Source organism: Scyliorhinus torazame, chromosome 18, assembly GCF_047496885.1.
Source record: "Scyliorhinus torazame isolate Kashiwa2021f chromosome 18, sScyTor2.1, whole genome shotgun sequence".
NCBI lineage: Eukaryota > Metazoa > Chordata > Chondrichthyes > Carcharhiniformes > Scyliorhinidae > Scyliorhinus > Scyliorhinus torazame.
In genome coordinates, this window is record NC_092724.1 from 134,170,950 (window position 1) to 134,194,200 (window position 23,251).

The following is a 23,251-nucleotide window of genomic DNA, read 5'->3' on the forward strand; positions in this document are numbered from 1 at the left end:
GCCCCATTCATTGACTTTTTTCACAGAAAAACTCTCCAGAAACTCTCAATAAACTACTAAGTTTGTGTTCTGCAACCGCCACTGACAAGAATTGATGTTTAAAAGATAAATTATTCTCGTTTTACATCTGTTCTGAGTGCAATTCATTTGTAAAATGCCCGGTGATATGAAAGCGCGATCAATTCTTGCATAAAAAATAAAAATAGCTGCTTCGATTTGTGCACATAAATCGACTATTTGCATGTTTTACAGTCTTTAAAAACATTTTGAAATAATACTAAAAGAATACCATAGCCTACCCAGAGCAGCTGGTGGAGTAATAATCTTGTAAATAAATTGAAGAGATGCTATTTTAAAGGCTCTGTTTTTAACTGGCCGTACATGCCTTTTTTCCATGTGTTTGTTTATCTCTTATCTGGCCTGGCGTATCTCAGTTCTCTCATGGAATGATACCTGGACAACTGTGTCATATCTCAGCCCTTGTTGAGCATAAGCTGTCTGAAAACTAGCGACTTCATTACTGCCAGACACCATTTCTAAGGATTTGAGCCACACTCTTAACATCAATAAATCTCCACACTACACATTGGACAGACAATACGTTAAAATCTGAAGGCCACTGGTGACCAGAATCTGAAGCGATGAATTTCATCATTTGTGCTGCAGATGACGTGTTTCATGGTGGAAGTGTATTCCCTTCTGTTGCTGACACTGCCCATCTTATCATTGATCTGTAGATCGCCACAATCACTAAAGTGTTTACTCAATGACTGCACTGCTGCCCCCCCCCCCCCCCCCCCCCCCTCGCGCTAACCTAACTACGTCATCAAGCAGGATCCATGCACACAATGCTCCACAGGAAAGGAATGCTTACTAAGCAGACACAATTAAATGACTGTGTCTATGCTTCCTAGTTGCCAAGGAACGAGCAACATCACAGGTCTGTTAAGGGCAATTGAATGCATTGCTTGAATATATAATACACAACAACAAACAAAGACACAGTGAGACATGTGATTGGAAACAGTGTTTCTGTATGTTTGTTAACCCACTGAGTGGTCATCAAAGGAGGGCGGTTTCTGTTTCAAAATGTCTCATCCTTTGGAACAGTCTGGAAAGGGTCCAGAGGTGAAGACTTTGGGTCCATAACTCAGCCACTGCTAGTCGTTACTTGTGACACTACTGGCAGTTATAGAGAAATTGAGTGATTGTTTGTATACCCTATCTGCTTCTACCTTACTAGATGGAGATAAACAAGCTTCATTTAGGTACATGTAGATTCCTTATGTAAGAAAAAGGTAAATTAAGTTACCATGTCATAAACAGCCAAAGAACCTTGCTGAGGTGATGTGTTCCACAAAATGGTGATTATTCGATAAAATTATGTATTTGCAGTTATTTATTTTTAAAATCAGCCTGGTTTCAGCATAAATCTGATCATATTTTAAACCCTGACCCTGCTCGTTACCTGCATAACAATCGTGAATATACTTCACTGTTACTTCTTGACTGCAAAACAAGAGAGGGGTCTGAAGATATGAAGGCGTTATATTAACACAAGTTTTTTTTCTTTCTTGCAAAGCTATCTTGGGAGTTATTTTAAAAAGGTAACATGATGTACAGTTTTATATCACTTCAATATTGCTAAATTATGCCTTAAAGAACATGCATTTTGGTTTTGAGGTCGTGGTGTGTTAGAAAGGCTCATAATGGGGAGCCTGTTGTTTCAAGACAGTCTTGGAAAAAAAATGCATTTGCTGAGTTATAATCATCAATGTTTTCAAAAAGCAAATATTTATTTTTCAAAAGGAGCCTGTTTGTGGTAAAAGATTGTAAATGTAAAGTATGCGTTTTCGAAACGGGAAGAATGCTCTTTTTATTCCAACGAGTACAACTAAAATCAGATGAAGCCAGTTGAGAGTAATTTTGGACGTTGTTCAAATGATGAACAAATCACTTTTTCTTTCTGTTCTCTCTTTTGTTTAGGAGATCGCATGATTAACACAAACTGCTCTGCTGCACATACACGCCAAGCACTTTGTTGTAAGATGTCTGTTGAGTATGACAAGTTCATTGAATCCAAAAAAAAGTAAGCATGTTTAGAAAGCTGCACCGCATTTGTGTCCAACTAATAGAATGCACTGTCGGTTTTCGGACTGAGGTCCTTGGATTATCTGTGTTAGATTATTTTTTTTTCTTCTGTAACTTTTGGCTTACCTGTGTGTTTGCTGTTTCTGTACGATTTAAAAAGGAAATTTGCTGCAATATTTTGTTGCTTCTCCAAAATGAAGTTCGGGGCCCCGAGGGCGGTGGCTGGGTAGGGGGCTTGTCCCAGAGATTCCCCCTTCCAAAACGCTTGCCCCCGCCTGCTTCCCAACACAAGAAGGTTTGAAAACTACTGTGATAAACAGCAGGACTTGGGCTTTGAAGCTCCTAGAAAAATAACATGACAGAGTGGGTTGGAACACGTGCTTGGCTTGTGAGCTCTTTGGCTGCCCGGTGCAAGTTAACCAGCTAAAGACATGGTGACAGATTTTGCAAGTTTATTTCAGTATGCTTTAAAAGATTGAAACAACCTAATGTTTTTATTCTCAGGGCTCTTATTATCAACCATCATGGTATACTGTAGCATTTTCTATTATACCAAAGTGTAATAATTTATTGTGACAAAAAAGTCTTTGTAACAATAAATGAAGAAATCACTGCCATATTAAACGTTAAACAGCTTTGTTACAAAACTCTGATTGTAGAAGAGAATAGATGAAAAAGGTCTTTCATTATGAAAATGCACCATGTATTTTTATAAGAATCTAATAATTCCAGTTTCAGAAATAGTCTGTTGCGAACAAAATATGTTTTCTCTCAATTTTCATGAGCTCAGGCAAATTACTTTGGAAGAGTTGTGGATTGGTTGAATGGAATAATTTTTTTTTAAAGATTCTCATGGCCAGCAACCTCGAAGCTAATCCACCGTGTTTCCTGCTTCCTGCTTACTCAAACGGGGAAGCCAGTCCTTTCCTATTTTTAACCGTTCTTAGCAAAGAGGTACAGGAATAAAGTGCTTGAAACTACAACGCATAGTCCCACAAAAGGTGGGAATGTTGACTGCTAAAAAGAGTGTGTTAGTATCGAGATAATGTTGCTGGGCCAACAATCCAAAGCATAGACTAATAAAACCAGAGCGCATTAATTTAAATTGCCCCATTACAGTTTGAGAGAAATCTGTAAATTAAAGGAAAAGACAGATATGTGTAAAAGTAATAATGAAGGTGTTAAAATCTTGGAAAAACCCAAGTTGATCGCCTAGGCCTAGATTTTACATTTTCCCCGCCAGACGGTATTTAGGTTGGGTGGAGGTGGAGGTGAGTGTGAAATATCACTGATATATTTCCTGCTGGGTTCCTGCCCTCCCTGACCCCAACAATTTCACGTGGTGGTGGGCAAGGCCTCAGACAGGCCGTCCACCCTTGCCCAGTTGAGGCCCTTAAATGGCCACCATCTGAAGGCCACTTCCCGCCAACTTCAATTTTTAGGCTGGTGGGATGAATTCCAGGTATAGGGGAAGCCCGGAATTAATCAGGTTGGGCAAGAAAGATTGGCGGGAGGGGGGGATGACTCAGTCAGAAGCTCCCGTTTAACTCCAGATGCCTCTGTTGTCTGTAAAACCTCAGGCACTCAACCAGTTTATTACTCAATCGTTTTACCCAGGTGCCCTTATTTGCGAGATGAGCTAAGAACATAAGAACCAGGAGCAGGAGTAGGCCATCTGGCCCCTCGAGCCTGCTCCAGCATTCAATGAGATCATGGCTGATCTTTTTTGGACTCAGCTCCACTTTCCGGCCAGAACATCATAACCCTTAATCCCTTTATTCTTCAAAAAGCTATCTATCTTTATCTTAAAAACATTTGATGAAGGAGCCTCTACTGCTTCACTGGGCAAGGAACTCCATAGATTCACAACCCTTTGGGTGAAGAGGTTCCTCCTAAGCTCAGTCCTAAATCTACTTCCCCTTACTTTGAGGCTATGCCCCCTAGTTCTGCTTTCACCCGCCAGTGGAAACAACTTGCCCGCATCTATTCTATCTATTCCCTTCGTAATTTTAGATGTTTCTATAAGATCTCCCGCATCCTTCTAAATTCCAATGAGTCCAGTCTCCGTCTACTGAACCTCTCCTCGTAATCCAACCCCCTCAGCTCTGGGATTAACCTAGTGTATCTCCTCTGCACACCCTCCAGCGCCAGTACATCCTTTCTCAAGTAAGGAGACCAATACTGAACACAATACCCCAGGTGTGGCCTCACTAACACCTTATACAATTGCAGCATAACCTCCCTAGTCTTAAACTCCATCCCTCTAGCAATGAAGGGCAAAACTCCATTTGCCTTCTTAATCACCTGTACACCAACTCTTTGAGACTCATGCACACCCAGGTCTCTTTGCTCAGCGGCATGTTTTAATATTTTATCATTTAAATAATAATCCCTTTTGCTATTATTCCTACCAAAATGGATAACCTCACATTTGTCAGTATTGTATTCCATCTGCCAGACCCTAGCCCATTCACTTAACCTATCCAAATCCCTTTGCAGACTTCCGGTATCCTCTGCAGTTTTTGCTTTACCATTCATCTTAGTGTCGTCTGCAAGCTTGGACACATTGCACTTAGTCCCCAACTCCAAATCATCTATGTAAATATACTTTAATGCTTCAATAACATTTATTATTAAACACAGTAAAAAAGTTATCCCCCTTAAATTATTCCAACTAATAATAATCCCAAGATTCCTAATACTGCCCATGCTGATGAATTCAGTCGAGCTGCGGGTCCAATTCTCAGATTCTCGGTTGTCTCAGGGCCTTCGTCCACAAAGGTCGGTCTCACATGCTACTTCCTTCCGTCCTCTGGTCTGTTGTCAATTCTTCTCTGCCAACTCGGCGCCGAGTCTTTGCTAGGGAGGGTCCTGGGTATTCGATCTTTATACCCCTCTTCATGCATTTCCGGAAAGCTCTCTGGCCCTCAGCCAATGAGGTATCGGGGAGGGAATGCAACATAGCCTTTTCAGGGCTACGAGGGACAGACAATAAATGCCAGCCTTGCTAATGATTCCCAATGTCCCACGATTCAGAGTTCCTTTGGTGATTTTTCAAGGCTGTAAGTGATCATTTCTCTCCGGAAAGGAAGAAAATCAAGAGAGCAAATTTCATCAGGCTACGTGCATGCTCTTGCCAGCAATGACGAACAGAAAGTCACTGACAAGTCACTCACTCTCATTCTCAGTCAGGAAAGAGTACGTGGAAAAGGAAAGGTTGAACGTGAGAGGAAGAGAAAGCACAATTTTTATATAAAAATACCTTTTTATTCTGTGAAACATGTTCGAGCTTGATTGCCACATGTGAATTTGCCACAAGTATATTCGGTGTTCCTGCAGTTTGCCTAACACATCTGGCTTACAGTAGGGAAAATGCAGGGAACTGCTAATTGGACCCATTTCACTCGCTCACCACAGAGTTATGCTAGAATACTCATCACCTTCTGGTGCTAGGCCTCCACTTTCAATTTTACAGACAGATTAATCCATTTTGTAATAAATTTGAACATTGAAAAGAAAATACTTTAATTTAGTTTCATAAAATTCATCCCTAGAGCTGTGTATTGCCTGAACTATTAAGTCCTTTCTATTTTAACATTGTTTTCCAGATGGTTTTGCCACGTTGACGATGATAATTATGTAAATATCCGTAGCTTGGTCTACCTGTTATCTGCATATTCGCACACACAAGATGTTTATATTGGCAGACCCAGTCTTGATCATCCAGTGGAGGCTGCAGAGAGGGTGAAGAGTGATGGGTCGGTAAGTGTAGCATATGAATTCAGCAGAAGAATCCATATGACAGTGTGAAAATCACTGTTGCGTGTCTTCAGTGACAGGGAATTAAGCTACAGGTGTCCAAGTTGCCCTGTTTGTATTCTCCGTTTTCCATCTATGCCTTCTGAAAATCAGCTCCCCGGAATGATCCAGTCCTAGTTCCACTTGGAATTCTGGGCCTTGAAGAAAGCCAGAGTCCAATTGCTTGAGATTTTCAATTCAAAAATGTAACTTGCAACTGTCCGACCTGAAGTCTTGTACCACTTTAGCCCTGTCTTTGTTACAAACGGTATAGTGGAAACATGGTCTTGTTTGTGTCCTTCAGACATCTGTGAAGTTCTGGTTTGCCACAGGAGGAGCTGGATTCTGTATCAGCCGTGGACTGGCACTAAAGATGAGCCCATGGGCCAGGTACCTTTTCTGATATATGTTAAAAATCTAGTTAATCAATTAATACTTGTGCTGTATGTGCTTCCGCTCAATTCTGGGTGACTTATTCATTTCACTTTTGAAGATACTTTTTGTGTCTTAGTTGGCAAAGATGTAGACTAAAATCTACCAATAGCTAGGTGTTCTCTGTGGTGTTAGTCTCAGGTGTTCTCTGTGGTGTTAGTCTCAGGTGGGTCCAGTTGTTATCATTCACGGCTTTGAGACAAAAACCTATGAGTTCAGGCCAATGCCACAATTTGATCACTTATTTTGAATGGTATGCCCCCCTGAGGTACTGAGGGAGAGCTGCACCTTTGTCCTGTTCATTTGGGGGCCAGAATTCTCCGGTTGTTGCGAATCACCTTTCTCGCCTGCAGTGCACCCCTGCCCTTGGGTTTCCTGGCAGCATGGGGTAGTTTCAATGGGGAATCCCAATGCCAGCGGCGGGAGTATAGCAAGCCGCCCCCTGCGAATGGCACGCTGCCGAGAAACATGGTGCCGGGGACCGGAGAATCCGGCCTGGGATGTTGAAGCCAGGCCATGCCTGCTTACCCCAGGCCATCAGAATAGAGCTAGCTTAATGGACTGAAAGACCTTTTTGAATCCTGGGATTTTGTCATGCTCTGGACCTTGCATTGGTATCGATATATTTAATTTGCATGCTTTGTGTTAATTCCTCCCTTAATATTAAGGATTTTGTGAAATTGCTAGGAACAGAATTACACTTGTGTCAAGGTTGGGAAAAAGCTGCACTCTGTAGGAATCCACTTGGTTACTATGACTGCAGCATTTCTTTGTGTCCTGTACATATACTTCAAGTTTGTTTATTGGTTCATGGGTTGCAAGTGTATCTGGCAAGGCCAGCATTTATTGTTCATCTCTAATTGCCCTTAAATGTGGTGAGCACCTTCTTGAGCCGCTGCAGCCCACGTGGTGTAGTTCACCCACAGTGCTGCTGGGAAGGGTGCCCCCGGATTTTGACCCAGTGACAGTGAAGGATACAGTTCCAAATCAGGATGGTGCGTGGCTTGGAGGGGGAACGTGCAAGTGGTAGCGTTCCCATGCATCTGCTGCACTTGTCCTTCTGGGTAGTAGAGGTCGCAGATTTGGACGGTGCTGTTGAAGGTTGCTGCGGCGCATTTTGTAGATGGTACATGCTGCTGCAACTGACCTGTTCTTGTAGTTGCAGTATTTTTATGATCTACAGAGGTTCCTGTAAAATGCCTCAAAAGTCACATTGACTTCACTCGGTATGGAAACCAAGCTGCCGGGGTTTTTGATCTGAATAATCTCCCAGGCAGCCGCCTGCTGCCTCAGCTGGTAGGCTAAAAGACGGCTGGCCTTCTCCCCATACTCGTAGAAAAGCCTCCTGGATCGCCGGAGCTGGCTCACCATCTTCCTTGTAGAAGACAGATCGAACTGCGTTTGCAGCTGCTTTCCTGTTCGGCAGCAACTCCGGGGTAGGATCAGGCTAATATTGGTAATGCATGTGAAGAACCCCCCCACCCCGTCCCCGTCCCCGCTGCCACTCCACCCTCACCGTCTTATCGAAGTGCATCTTCTAGGAGATTATCCCCCCTCTAACAACCGGCTTAAGGGCTTCTCACAGTATGGAGGGAGAGACAGAGTTGTTCCCATTGAATCTAATACACTCCTCGATAGTCGTGGATAGGGGCTCACAATCAGCTAACAGCGCTGCATCAAATTTCCACGCCGGGTGTTGACTGGGATCCGTCTCCAAGACCAAGTCCACAAAATGTGGAGCCTGTTCTGAAATTAATTGCCGAGTATTCCGCTCTCTGTACCCAGGGAGAAAGGATCACCTAATAGGAAGAAGCCAATCCTGGAGTAGACCTTATACACATGGGAGAAGAATGAAAATTCATCCCTTGGGTGCAAAAGCCGCCACAGGTCTACCTAGTACACAGTTGAAGTCCCCTCCAAAGGCGAGTTGGTGCATGTCCAGATAGGAATGGATGCCAACAGTCTCCTAACAAATGCCATATTGTCCCAATTTAGTACGCAGAGACTTACCAGTGCCATCAACATACCCGCCAAAGATCCACTGACCATCACAAATCTGCCATTGGGATCCGCCACGGTCTCAATGTTTCTTGGCCCACTTCAGGATCCGCTCCTTTTCCTGGAAACTATGAAAGCGAATGATGACTGCAACTGGCGGTTCATTCAGCCGAGGCTTCTGACGAAGTGTCCGATAGGCCCTGTCTAACTCTGGAGGGGGACACGAGATCACCCCCCCCCCCCCCTATCATTTTCCTAAACATCTGCGAAAGATACGCAATGGAATTTGAGCCCTCCATCCCCTCCTACAAACCCACGACTCCGAGGTCCTGCCTCCTCGAACGATTCTCGAGATCATTGACCTTGGCCTTCGCCCTCTTGTTCTCATCAGCCACCACCACCACCTCTGCTTCGAACGAAGAAAGCTGCTCACCATGCCGCGTCAGTGCCTTCTCCACGCCCTCGAGCACCTTGCCATGCTTTTTCACCGTCTCAGCAGTTTTTCCCCAGTCTCAGCCGGACAGGGCCCAGGGCTTCCTTGAACCAAGTTCTTTGCCATCAATTTCTACTGTTTGTCAAAGTGGACTTCGAATTCCTTTGCCAGCACACTAGCGGCATATCTGCTGTTATCGGGGAGGCCGCTGACGTAGCCTCTGCCATATTTTCCACGAAGGAGCTGCGCGATGCCTCCGGGTATCCTGTACACTCAACGCCTATCCCGACAAAGGTTTTCCTGAATAACTGGGCAAAAAAGGGGCTATAAAACAGAAATCCCAGTGAGAGCTACCTCGTGAGCGACCTCTCCTCACAGGCCGCCCCGGGAAGTCTCCATGTTGACTCTTGTCAATTAAAATGTTCTACACCTGATCGACAAGAAATGTTTTAAAAACTGTCACTTGCTACATCAGCCAATAAAAACTCAAATGCTGATTGGTGCTTACTGTTTGGTCAATTTGTGTATAAGTTGAAATTATTCAACATCCTGCCTTAGTCACGCCACAGAAAATTCAAGTGGGTGATGGTCAAATACAGAGTGTAGAGTCATAAACTGCATAAAAACCTGTTGAGCTTGGCCACAGCTCCTGAGAATTGAACAAGGTGAGTACTGCCCACATATACACAGCTTGTTTGAACTCACAGCTGCATTCACTCAGCCTTTAGACTGTGTGTGCTGTAAAAACAAACTATCAGAGGCTTTCCTCCCCTGCTGGCTGCAGCTACTTCCTCACCAGTCATTCTGCAGTCTGTTTACTATACCGAAGGATTTCTCTTGGCCTCAACTGAATTTTCCTTCTCCACTCCGTTTTTAGACCTTTACAGCCAACTGGTTCACGTCACAGTTAAGTAGACCAGTGTTACGGTCAGATGAGAAAGATAGAAATGCCCCCTCCCCTGCATTTTCCACTCCTGGATTGACTGCAACAGGTGTTTGTAAAGGAATACGCTTGCCAATTAAATGAGCGTTTAACTGCTTAAGTGCTGTGACAGGAAAAGACACATGTCGTGTTATGTACTCTGGGATAACACAGGCTGCAACTGATGCAGCTTTAACCAAATGATACTCCAGACCTTGAAGTTAGTTCAATCTGATTTATTGAACCAGTAGCACAGTTAGCACAGTTCTCTATGAGTTTGACTCTCTGCTAACCTAAGTGTGGTTACTCTGTCTGACTGACCCAGACTAGCTCTTAGCCTCGTGCTGGTGGTGTGATGCTGCACATACACCCTGTCTCACTCTGTAGATGTTCATCAGTGGAAAGAGGTGGAGTGTGAGTGCCTTGTGCCTTTTATAGTGAGATACCACCCCTGAGTATCCTGCCTGCTCATTGGTCATGTCCTGTTCTCTGTGTTCATTAGCTGCCTGTCTGTATATTATTATCTGCATGTCTGCATGTCATGACATCTCCCCCCCCCCCCCCTTTTTTAATGTTTTGTTGGCACATGGGAACATATTTACATGTGGTGGCATATATTAACATATTTACAAGCGGTGGCATATGTGAACGTATTTACATGTGAAGACAGCTGTCCAATGTGAGAAAACAGAACATAGCAAACAAAACAAATGTTCATAAGTCCCGTCTCTGGGGCTTGCGTCTGATCCTCGTCGACCGCCGGAGAAGTGGTGGTGGTGGGGACGACGGCGCCTTAACAGGCGGGATGGAAGCCTGACTGGTGGCCTCGTTGTTCGAGATATCAGGAGGTGGCAAAACAACGGACGGAAATGGAGAAGAAAACGGTTGCGGGCAGGCAACTTTGCGCAGTGCCCATCTTTGGTCGCACAACAGAACCATCAGCCATACGTACAACATACGAGCGGGGTACAGCCTGTCGAACAACGACAGCTGGAGCAGACCAGCCACCATCTGGTATCTTGATCCTGACCGTGTCTGCCGGGAATAACACGGGCAAATCGGTGGCATGAGCATCATAGCCCTGCTTTTGCTGCTTTTGGAGTTGCTGCACCTTCTGTAGCACCGGGAAATTATCCAGGTTGGGCAAGTGTAATGCTGGAAGTGTCGACCGCAGGTCCCTGTTCATCAGGAGTTGAGCCGGCGACGTGCCAGTGGGGTCGCCCTGTACACAAGCAGCGCGAGGTAGATGTCAGAAGCAGAATTCGCGGTCTTGCAGATGAGCTGTTTCACAATGTGCACCCCTTTTTCAACCTTCCCATTGGACTGCGGATAGTGTGGGCTGGAAGTGACATGTTTGAAATGGTGTGACTTGGCAAACCTAGACCACTCGTGGCTGTTGAAGCCACTGTCCAGGTCCAGTGGTCCTGCCAATGGGCCATTGTCACTCATGACAGTGAGTGGGATACCATGCCTGGAGAACGTCTCCTTACAGGCTTTGATGACGGTCCGAGATATGGTAGTCAAGTAGAAATGAAAGAATAGGCAGGATGAATGCGTGGCTTGAGAGATGGTGCAGGAGGGAGGGGTTCAGATTTTTGGGACATTGGGACTGGTTCTGGGGGAGGTGAGGCGACTAAAAATTGGACGGTCTACACCTGGGCCGGACTGGAACCAATGTCCTTGGGGGTGCTTTTGCTAATGCTGTTGGGGAGGGTTTAAACTAATGTGGCAGGGGGATGGGAACCAAAAGAGGAGGTTAGTGGACAATAAGGAGGTAGTAACTAAAGCCTGTAAGGAACTAGATCATGAAGTCAGCGTGACTAAGGGGAAGAGTAGGCAGGGAGCAGATGATGAATGCAAAGGGACTGGTGGTCTGAGGTGCATTTGTTTTATTGCAAGAAGTGTAGTAGGTAAGGCAGACGAACTTAGGGCTTGGATTAGTACCTGGGAGTATGATGTTATTGCTATTACTGAGACTTGGTTAAGGGAAGGGCATGATTGGCAACTAAATATCCCAGGATATCGATGCTTCAAGCGGGATAGAGAGGGAGGTAAAAGGGGTGGAGGAGCGGCATTACTGGTCAGAGAGGATATCACAGCTGTGCTGAAGGAGGGCGCTATGGAGGACTCGAGCAGTGAGGCGATATGGGCAGAGCTCAGAAATAGGAAGGGTGCAATAACAATGTTGGTGCTGTACTACAGACCTCCCAACAGCGAGCGTGAGTTAGAGGTACAAATATGTAAACAGATTATGGAAAGATGGAGGAGCAACAGGGTGGTGGTGATGGGAGATTTTAATGTTCCAAACATTGACTGGGATACACTTAGTGTCAGAGGTCTAGATGGAGCAGAATTTGTAAGGAGCATCTAGGAGGGTTTTCTAGAGCAGTATGTAAATAGTCCAACTCGGGAAGGGGCCATACTGGACCTGGTGTTGGGGAATGAGCCCAGCCAGGTGGCTGAAGTTTCAGTCGGGGATTACTTTGGGAATAGTAATCACAATTCCGTAAGTTTTAGAATACTCATGGACAAAGACGAGAGTGGTCCTAAAGGAAGAGTGCTAAATTGGGGGAAGGCCAACTATACCAAAATTCGGCAGGAGATGGGGAATGTGGATTGGGAGCAGCTGTTTGAAGGTAAATCCACATTTGATATGTGGGAGGCTTTTAAAGAGAGGTTGATTAGAGTGCAGGACAGACATGTCCCTGTGAAAATGAGGGATAGAAATGGCAAGATTAGGGAACCATGGATGACAGGTGAAATTGTGAGACTAGCTAAGAGGAAAAAGGAAGCATACATAAGGTCTAGGCGACTGAAAACAGACGAAGCTTTGGAAGAATATCGGGAATGTAGGACCAATCTGAAACGAGGAATCAAGAGGGCTAAAAGGGGTCATGAAATATCTTTAGCAAACAGAGTTATGGAAAATCCCAACGCCTTTTATTCATATATAAAGAGCAAGAGGGTAACTAGAGAAAGGGTTGGCCCACTCAAGGACAAAGGAGGAAAGTTATGCGTGGAGTTAGAGAAAATGGGTGAGATTCTTAACGAATACTTTACATCGGTATTCACCGAGGAGAGGGATATTCACCGAGGAGAGGGACATGACGGATGTTGAGGTTAGGGATAGATGTTTGATTACTCTAGGTCAAGTTGGCATAAGGAGGGAGGATGCGTTGGGTATTCTAAAAGGCATTAAGGTGGACAAGTCCCCAGGTCCAGATGGGATCTATCCCAGGTTACTGAGGGAAGTGAGAGAGGAAATAGCTGGGGCCTTTACAGATATCTTTGCAGCATCCTTGAACACGGGTGAGGTACCGGAGGACTGGAGAATTGCTAATGTTGTCCCCTTGTTTAAGAAGGGTAGCAGGGATAATCCAGGTAATTATAGACCGGTGAGCCTGACGTCAGTGGTAGGGAAGCTGCTGGAAAAGATACTGAGGGATAGGATCTATTCCCATTTGGAAGAAAATGGGCTTGTCAGTGATAGGCAACATGGTTTTGTGCAGAGAAGGTCATGTCTTACCAACTTAATAGAATTCTTTGAGGAAGTGACAAAAGTTGATTGATGAGGAAAGGGCTGTAGACGTCATGTACATGGACGTCAGTAAGGCATTTGATAAGGTTCCCCATGGTATGCTGATTGAGAAAGTGAAGTCTCATGGGGTCTAGGGTGTACTAGCTAGATGGATAAAGAACTGGCTGGGCAACAGGAGACAGAGAGTAGTAGTGGAAGGGAGTTTCTCAAAATGGAGAACTGTGACCAGTGGTGTTCCACAGGGATCCGTGCTGGGACCACTGTTTGTGATATACATAAATGTTCTGGAGGAAGGTATAGGTGGTCTGATTAGCAAGTTTGCAGATGACACTACGATTGGTGGAGTAGCAGATAGTGAAAGGGACTGTCAGAGAATACAGCAGGATATAGATAGATTGGAGAGTTGGGCGGAGAAATGGCAGATGGAGTTCAATCCGGGCAAATGCGAGGGGATGCATTTTGGAAGATCCAATTCAAGAGCGAGCTATACGGTAAATGAAAAAGCCCTGGGGAAAATTGATGTACAGAGAGATCTGGGTGTTCAGGTCCATTGTACCCTGAAGGTAGCTGCGCAGGTCAATAGAGTGGTCAAGAAGGCATATGGCATGCTTTCCTTCATCAGTAGGGGTATTGAGTACAAGAGTTGGCAGGTCGTGTTACAGTTGTATAAGACTTTGGTTTGGCCACATTTGGAATACTACGTACAGTTCTGGTCACCACATTACCAAAAGGATGTGAATGCTTTGGAGAAGGTGCAGAGGAGGTTCACCAGGATGTTGCCTGGTATGGAGGGCGCTAGCTATGAAGAGAGGTTGAGTAGATTAGGATTATTTTCATTAGAAAGACGGAGGTTGAGGGGGGACCTCATTGAGGTCTACAAAATCATGAGAGGTATAGACAGGGTGGATAGCAAGAAGCTTTTTCCCAAAGTGGGGGACTCAATTACTAGGGGTCACGAGTTCAAGGTGAGAGGGGAAAAGTTTAAGGAAGATATACGTGGAACGTTCTTTACGCAGAGGGTGGTGGATGCCGGGAACGCATTGCCGGCGAAGGTGGTAGAGGCGGGCACGATAGCATCATTTAAGAGATATCTAGACAGATACATGAATGGGCAGGGAGCAGAGGGATATAGATCCTTAGAAAATAGGCAACAGTTTTAGATAGAGGATCTGGATTGGCGCAGGCTTGGAGGGCCGAAGGGCCTGTTCCTGTGCTGTAATTTTTCTTTGTTCTTTGTGAGGTCTGAGAGCTTCACGACTTCTGGGTAATTGGAGAAATAGTCAATAATCAACACATAGTCACGACCATTCGCACGAAAGAGGTCGATGCCAACCTTGGACCACGGGGAGGTCTCGATTTCATGCTGCTGGAGCGTCTCCTTGCTCTGCGCTGGCTGGAAGTGTTGACAGGTCGCACAGCTGAGGACCATGATCGAGATGTCCTGGCTAATACCGGGCCAGTAGACAGCCTGCCTGGCTCTGAGTCTGCACTTCTCGACGCCCAGGTGTCCCTCATGGATTTGGCGGAGCACCAAGCTCTGGAGACTGAGTGGAATGACAATCCGGTCCAGCTTGAGGAGGATACCATCAATCACCGTCAGGTCATCCTTTACATTGTAAAATTGAGGGCACTGCCCTTTCTGCCAGCCATTGGCAAGGTGGTGCATGACACGCTGCAAGAGGGGGTCTTTGGCTGTCTCCTCGCAGATACGATCCACCTTCTCATCAGACGCCGGGAGGGTGCTAGCACACAGCTGCACCTGTGATTCAATCTGCCGGATGATTTCCACCGGTTCACTAGGCAATGTGATGGAGCGGGACAATGCATCAGCGATGATGAGCTCCTTTCCAGGCGTGTAAGACAAAGTCGTACCTTCTGAGTTTGAGGAGGATGCGCTGTCGTTAAGGTCCTTGTGGATAATGTGGACCAGAGGTCTATGATCCGTCTCGACAGTGAATGTCGGCAGGCCGTAGACATAGTCGTGAAACTTGAGAATGCCAGTGAGAAGACCCAGGCATTCCTTCTCTAATTACGCATACCTTGTTTCGGTGGGCGTCATGGCCCTCGATGTGTAGGCTACCGGTGCCCAGGATGAAGTGTCATTGCATTGAAGCAGCACCGCACCGATGCCATCCTGGCTCGCATCTGTCAAGATCTTCGTCTCCCTGTCTGGGTCGAAAAATGCCAGGACGGGTGCAGTGGTGAGCTTGGCTTTCAGCTCCAACCACTCTGCCTGATGTGCTGCCTTCCACTCAAAGGCAGTGGACCTTTTTACCAGGTTTCGTAGGGCCGTGGCGTGTGAGGCCAGGTTTGGGATGAACTTGCCCAGAAAATTGACCATGCCCAGGAAGCGCAACACCGCCTTCTTGTCTTCAGGGACCTTCATGCCTTCGATGGCCTTGACCTTGTCTGTGTCCGGGCGCACGCCCTACTGGGAGATCTGGTGACCTAGGAACTTGAGTGTCGACATGCCAAAGCAACATTTGGACCTGTTCAGCTTCAGGCCATTGGCATGGACATGGCGGAATACCTGCTGGAGACGGGAAACATGCTCTTCAGGGATCGTGGACCATACACACGAACCCCTTCAATGCCCTCCATCATCTGCTCCATGATGCGATGGAAGATCTCCGATGCCGAGACAATGCCAAACGGCATGCGATTATAGTAGCATCTGCCAAACGGTGTGTTGAAGGTGCAGAGCCTTCTGCTGGACTCATCCAGCTGGATTTGCCAAAATCAATGTGACGCATCTAACTTGGTGAAAAAACGTGCGTGCCATCTCACTGGTGAGTTCTTCCCGCTTCAGGATGGGATAGTGTTCACGCATTATATTCTTATTGAGATCCTTGGGATCAAAGCAGATGCGCAGGTCTCCCGAAGGCTTTCTGACACATACCATCGAGCTGACCCAGTCAGTCGGTTCGGTTACCTTGGAAATGATGCCCTGTTGATGAAGATCCTTGAGCTGTGCCTTCAGCCGCTCCCTCAACGGAGCCGGGTCCCGGCGTGGTGCGTGGACCACTGGCTTGGCATCAGGTCGTAGCAGAATCTTGTATCGATATGGCAGCGTGCCCATCCCGTCGAACACATCCGGATACTGAGCGAGGATGTCGTCAATGCCGGCTTGAAGATCCACATTCGAGGATGTGGTTGTGTAAACCCGCTGCACGAGGTTCAGCTGCTTGCAGGCATGCGCGCCAAGTAGGGGTGCCCTGTCTGGCTTGACAATTTCAAAACGTAACCGTGCATGGGTGCTCCGGTTGGAGACGAGTAGGTAGCAGGATCCCAGGAGCCTGATGCGTTTGAAATCTGCCTGTGAGAGAAGGTTGGCAGAAGCACCTGTGTCCAGCTTAAACTGGATGGAGCAGTGGTTGACCTGCATCACCGCACGCCATTCGTCTGCAGAATCCACAGCGAGGTTGGATTGACTTTGTGATGAGTTGGATGTGGCATATTCACATTTGGTAATGATGCCCACACAGTAGGCGGAGTCCAGGCATTCTTCCTCTGGATCCGTTGTGCTGCCAGGATCAGAATCCTGTAATCGTTGTTGCACACTCTGAACGTGCCGTCGTCGGAATTGGGAGCGCTGGCCCCTGACTGTGGTGCAGACGTGCACAAGGCTGCATAGTGTCCAGGCTTCCTGCAGTTTAAACATCGCCTGCCTCTTGCAGGGCAGTGTTTCTTTAAGTGGGCGTTGCCACAGTCCGAGCACGTCATGACGTCGGCGCCCTGACGCTCCGCACGTCGTCGCACATGCGCAGCGCGGGTGTCGGCTGCTTCGCTATCCCGTTCGCATCGCGCATGCGTGGGGCCCCGGGAAAAGCGCACGAAATGGCTGCTTTCATCAAAGCTAAGGCGCTGCATCCGGGAGATGGCCTGCACACTCTCTGCCTCGTGGGAGGCAAGTTTTACATTTTCAGCCGATGTGTACTGGGCATAGCGATTTTTGCCGTGCTCATGCACTGTGAATGTTTCAATCGCGACTGGCAGGGTCATATGCTTGATTTTCAGCAGCTGCTCTCTCAGAGGATCAGAGTGAACTCCAATAACGATTTGGTGTCTGATCATGGAGTCAGCAATATCACCAAAGTTGCAGGACAGCGCTAGCAGCCGGAGGTTAGTTAAGAAGGAGTTGAAAGATTCATCTTTACCTTGTAGACGCTGTTTGAATATGTAGCGCTCGAAGATTTCATTGGTGTCCACTTCACAGTGACTGTCAAAGTTGCCCAGGATGGTCTTAAACTTTGTCTTGTCCTGGCCTTCGGTGAAGTGAAAAGAGTTGAAGTGTTCGATGGCTTGATCACCCGCTGTTGAGAGGAGAAGCGCGATCTTCCTTGCATCAGATGCACCCACGAGGTCTGAAGCTTCAATGTACAACAGAAACTTTTGCTTGAATGTCCGCCAGTTGGCACTGAGATTGCCGGGGGTCCTGAGCTGGTGAGGAGTCTGAATCTTCTCCATGGTGCCAGGATACATTCGCTGGTCGTCACGGAACGGACTGAGGTAAACCACCTAGATTAAGCAGTCTCCTGGTAGCATGTTGTATTATGTACTCTGGAATAACACAGGCTGCAACTGGATGCAGCTTTTACCAAAAGATACTCCAGACCTTGAAGTTAGCTCAATCTGATTTATTGAACCAGTAGCACAGTTCTCTATGAGTTCAACTCTCTGCTAACCTAAGTGTGGTTACTCTGTCTGACTTAACCAGACGAGCTCTTAGCCACGTGCTGGAGGTGTGATATTGTACATACACCCTGACTCACTCTGTAGATGTTCATCAGTGGAAAGAGGCGGAGTGTGAGTGCCTCGTGCCTTTTATAGTGACATACCACCACTGAGTGTCCTGCCTGCTCATTGGTCATGTCCTGTTCTCTGTGTTCATTAGCTGCCTGTCTGTGTCTCTCTGTATATCATCTGCATGTTTGCATATCATGCCAACATACGCACGTTTTTTTGTAAGTTTTAACCAAGTTTGTCCAGGTCTTGAAGCAGTTCATATCCAAATGCAGGATCACCTGGATGATATCCAGGCTTGGGCTGACAAGTGGCCATCTCCAATAAGAGAGGACCTAACCAGCGCCCCTTGACATTCAATGGCATTACCATCGCTGAACGCCCTCACTATCAACATTCTGGGGGTTACCATTGACCAGAAACTGAACTTGACTAGCCATATTAATACTGTGGCTACCAGAGCAGGTCAAAGACTAGGAAGACCCTTGGATGAGTGCAGCTCCAACACTCAAGAAGCTCGATGCAATCCAGGACAAAGCAACCCGCTTGATTGCTCCCCCTTTGTTTTTGAAAACTCACCACTATTCCTAGAATTCCCCCTATACCAAAAAGGGCCGACATTCTAAATGGTGATCAGGGATTCTCACTCCCCGACTCCGACGCAAGCTTCAGTGGGTGCTATTCAGGTCAAACTATATTTTCAAGTTATCCCCCGGTATAACCCATACCTTCAACGAAGATGTCATCTACTTACCACTTAGTAGCAGCAATGCGGGACCCAGGATTGATGCTACTAAGTAAGTAAAGTAGACTAATAACCACTGTTTCAGGTTAAAACTTTTAAGTTATTTTATTATAATATATTTTTTTCTCTCTTTCTAAAAGATGCAATCACTGTCTTTACAGGAAGGTAAAAAGATCTTGCTTCTGGATCCTTCTGGTTGGTTGAAGGGACCTTCAGGTCCAACTTGACAATCAATCTTTTTAAAATCTGGTCTTCTTTAGATGTATTCGCTGATGAGCTCAGTTGCTGTGTCCTATCTTTCCCATGTACCGAGCTATCTGAGCTGACTCTGACTACTCTTTAAATTCTAGTCTTCCTTAGATGTATTAGCTATTTTAGCTCTGCTGCTTTGCCCTGTCTCTTTCCCATGACCGAGCTGACTGTAATCTGACTCTAGCTCCTTCTCCCCTCTCTCTGAGTTCTGGTTGTCGTTCTGGTAGTTCCTGCCCTGGTCTCTTGGTTTATATTCTCTTTCTAACAGTTACGTTTTTATGACGTTATTGTAAAGTAACTCTTGATTAACTTTGATTGTGAAAAGTATCTTTGATCTAAACCTTTTAATCCAACTAAGTATTCATTTTGACATGACTTCATCTCATAGATCTGATTACATTGTTTCCTTTGTGATGTTCAAAACTTTGACTTCAAGAGGTGTTACTTTTAATTCCTGTCATTTCTATAGTTTTATTTTCCAATTGTGTCCTCAGCTCAATTTTGACTTTGATTTTGTCTTTGAATTGTGTTTCTCGTAGACTGATAGTCTCCAGTTTTCTTTAATTTACCTGGTATTAGCAAATTTTCACACCTAGAATTCTCACCAAATTCAACTGAACCTGATCCATTCTTTTTCAGATCCTTACTAAGATAGTTACTTTCAATGAAGGTGTGAGCCATTGTTTTTAACTTCATTCAAAATCCTGTTTTGTCTTGTTTGCTAAGCCTGCTTGACCAAGGCTATCTGCATTTTACAATCCTTCCCTGACAGCTGCTGTTAACCCTTTGTGGGATCTTTCCCTGTATCCTCTCATGTTTCTCAGACCAGATTTTGCCAGACTTCCATGTTTCAAATGACACATCTTTCCATATTTTCAATAACACCTTCCACAAACATTCAATCTCTCCATCACTGACGAACAATGGCAGCCGTGTGTACCATCTACAAGATGAACTGCAGGAACTCAACCAAGGTTCCTTAGGCAGCACCGTCCAAACCCACAACTACTACCATCTAGAAGGACAAGACCAGCAGATACCTGGGAACCCCACCACCTGGAGGTTCCCCTCCAAGTCATTCACCGTCCTGACTATATCCGCCGTTCCTTCACTGTCGCTGGGTCAAAATCTGAAATTCCTCCCTAACAATACCTCAGCAGTTTAAGAAAACACCCCACCACCAGGGCAACTAGGAATGGGCAATAAAAAAGCTGGCCTAGCCATCCACTCCCACGACCTGTAAATAAATTTTTTTAAAACAAGAAAAAAGTCGTATTTATGATACTTAACACTGGATCTAAATAAAATCAATGTAAACGCTCTGATTCTCTCACCCACATGTATTTGAGAAGTTTACACGTGCACATTCGAGCAAGTTACAAAGTGGGAGGATAGCTTAAGCAGTTGAGTCCAGTTGTATACGGATCTTGCAAATGAATGACATTGATGGTTTCAGACTGGGTTGGATGATATTTCTAAATTTTGCATCAAGACAATTTTAAAGTGTTGCGCGTTTCTTTTACTCTGTCTTTTCTGTGGCTCTGTTCCAATTATGGCAATCAGTGAGTTTGCCCTTTTTATGTCATCTATGTCCGAATGCTTAAAGTCGCCAGGTTTCGAATGATACCACCACAAGTTTCAACCGGCTATCGATCAAAGAGCCAAACACCAGTTAGTTAGTTCAAGGGCAAGGGTACTTTATTTACACACAATTAGTCATGCAACATAAACACTACTAGTTAACTACACCCATCAACTAAAACGACCTGTACTTAACTTCGGGCACCCAGCTTAGGTCAGAAAACAGTGGCCGCTGTTCAATTCTGGATCTCTCCGGTTCGAAGGAGTAACTGCTGCTCAGCTGGGCTCATCCGTCTGGTAACGAGCGTTGAACTTGGACTTGCTTCTGGTGTTGCTGCAATTGGTGATGACCGTGACCGGGGTACCAAGGCCAAGAGAGCGCCAAGAGAGAGCGAACATATGGTGAACTCTTCTTATACTCGGGGCTTGTTTTGCGCTCTTTTGGGTGGTCCTTCGATTTGGGCCTTACTAATTGGGTGATCCCTGATCACTCTGTTCGATTCCTTAGCCAATAAGTGGGCAGGGATCTGGATGGCTGGGCATGTCCCAAGCGGTCACTGACCCCGTTGTTTGCGTTTCCCTTGAACAGGGAGTGGCGCCGAAATGTCTGGGACTGTACCGGTTGCTCGAGTACCAGTCTTTTGTTTTGGTGAAGATGTGCCATCAAATACTAATCGGCCACATCAAAATGCTAATTGGACAGAGTTTTGATACCGTCTGGACTTTTTGCTGACAAATATGCATTTCAGGCTCTGAGCCTGCCTGAGTCTTGGCTTGTCCATTTTACCCGCCAGGCTTTGCGAATTTCTCTGTACCTAGTTGGAAGTGGCCACCCCAGATGGCTACAAAAGGTGTTGACAGATACACTGGATTCTGTGCAGGTGAGGAGGTCCAAACTGTCAGTGTTTACCATCATTGCTTCACCGAAACTGACAGCAATTTCTGGCATCTGCACGTGCACAGGATAATACAGAAGTCCAGACATAGCTGAAGTGATTCTTAACTTCTCCAGAGGGTGCAGTGTTGAGGCACCCCTGGACTGCAATCAATGGGAAATCAATTGAATTGAAGAGCTTCCACTCTTACACTGTTAGTCCTCGCAGTAAAAACCCTTGGATAAGTATCATCTTGTTGAATGAGGTGTAACCGGTATGTAAACAATGTGTAAACTGCTAAATACCCTCATGTGCCCTGAGAGGCCAATTTCATCTGTGTGGAATGAAAATTCCTCAATGATAAAATTCCACATATTGCTTTAAAAATGTATGTTTTTATTTTAGCTTCTGTCATTTATTTTCCTATCGGAAAATGTATATTAAATGTAAAGGTTTTGAATTGCTTTTAATTTCTTTGTTTTCTGTGGGAATACTTGAATATGATTGGCTGCCGAACTGCATGCTGACATCGCTGTTGCAGCACGCGAAGACATCCCTGTGATTGCTGGTTCTTGGTTGTTAGCGTTCTTCAATGTCAGCAGCAAAATGCCTGCAAAATATGAACCAGTAACAGTCACTGATAATCACGAAGTTTCTAACCATAATCGATGCAATCATTAAGCAAAGTGGGAGGCTGTAGATCATGAGATTCATTTAAAAAAAACATTTTATTTGGGTATTTGTAGTTTTTATAATAATAATAACGATAACAGCAACATAAACATGGTACATAAAACAATTCCATCCCTAACCCGTTCTTCGCATCCCTAACAGTAAGAAAATAGCCGAGCTCCCCACCCCCCCTTCCCTAGATTTCTGCCTCAGCTGTCATTTTAATTTTCTCTGAGAAAGTCGACAAACGGCTGCCACCTCCGGATGAACCCTAACATTGACCCTCTTAGGGCAAACTTTATTTTCTCAAGACTGAGAAACCCAGCCATGTCGCTAACCCAGGTCTCTGATTTCGAGGGCTTCGAGTCCCTCCACATTAACAGTATCCGTCTCCGGGCTACCTGGGAGGCAAAGACCAGGACATCAGCCTCTCTCGACCCCTGGACTCCCAGCTCTTCCGACACTCCAAAGATCGCCACCTCTGGACTCGGCACCACCCGTGTTTTAAGTACCGTGGACATAGCCTTAGCAAAGATCATGAGATTCAGAAAGGTGTCTTCCTCGAAGATGAACAATTAGCAATATTCAGGCAACCAAAAAGTTGCGTCTTTTTAATACTTTTGTAGACAAAGTAAAGTCAGTTTGAACAAAGACTTCCTGGAGCCTGAATAGTCTGCTTTTGTCATCTAACTTTGATTGAAAAGCACAATCTGTGAGATTGAAACAGATAAAATATCTCTTGTCCTTCAGAGAATCTGTAATTTGATTATTTTCTGACTGGGATTATTTTAGATCAGAAATTTATCACAACTATTCCAGTTTTCCCAGGAAGCATTTGGACACCAGCTTAAGTGGATGGACAGATCTCATGGGATGTACACACTTGCCCATGGTTTACTCTTCAATTTCACATTCCTAACCCTGAATTTATTACAGCATTCCAGTGATCATGCAACAAGAAGACTCTCAGCCACTATTTAGGGAGAGATGGTAATGTGATTGAACTAGCAATCCACATGCTCAGAGTTCACTGGTTCAAACCCCATCATGGAAGGCCTATAGTGTGTTTGCATTTAGTAACAGGGGACTGAGTTTAAGAGCCGTGAGGTTATGCTGCAACTGTACAAGACCATGGTTAGACAACATTTGGAGTATTGTGTGCAGTTCTGGT

At 45.5% G+C, this 23,251-nt stretch overlaps 1 protein-coding gene across 1 annotated transcript in view; it reads left to right on the forward strand.

The window, feature by feature from the left end:
• Positions 1-23,251, forward strand: part of rfng (RFNG O-fucosylpeptide 3-beta-N-acetylglucosaminyltransferase) — a 64,103-nt gene that overhangs the window by 28,730 nt on the left and 12,122 nt on the right. Inside the window, exons 3-5 of the mRNA XM_072483416.1 lie at positions 1,987-2,089; positions 5,700-5,853; positions 6,194-6,279. Coding sequence (XP_072339517.1) covers positions 1,987-2,089; positions 5,700-5,853; positions 6,194-6,279 — 343 coding nt within the window. The remainder of the gene's footprint in view (positions 1-1,986; positions 2,090-5,699; positions 5,854-6,193; positions 6,280-23,251) is intronic.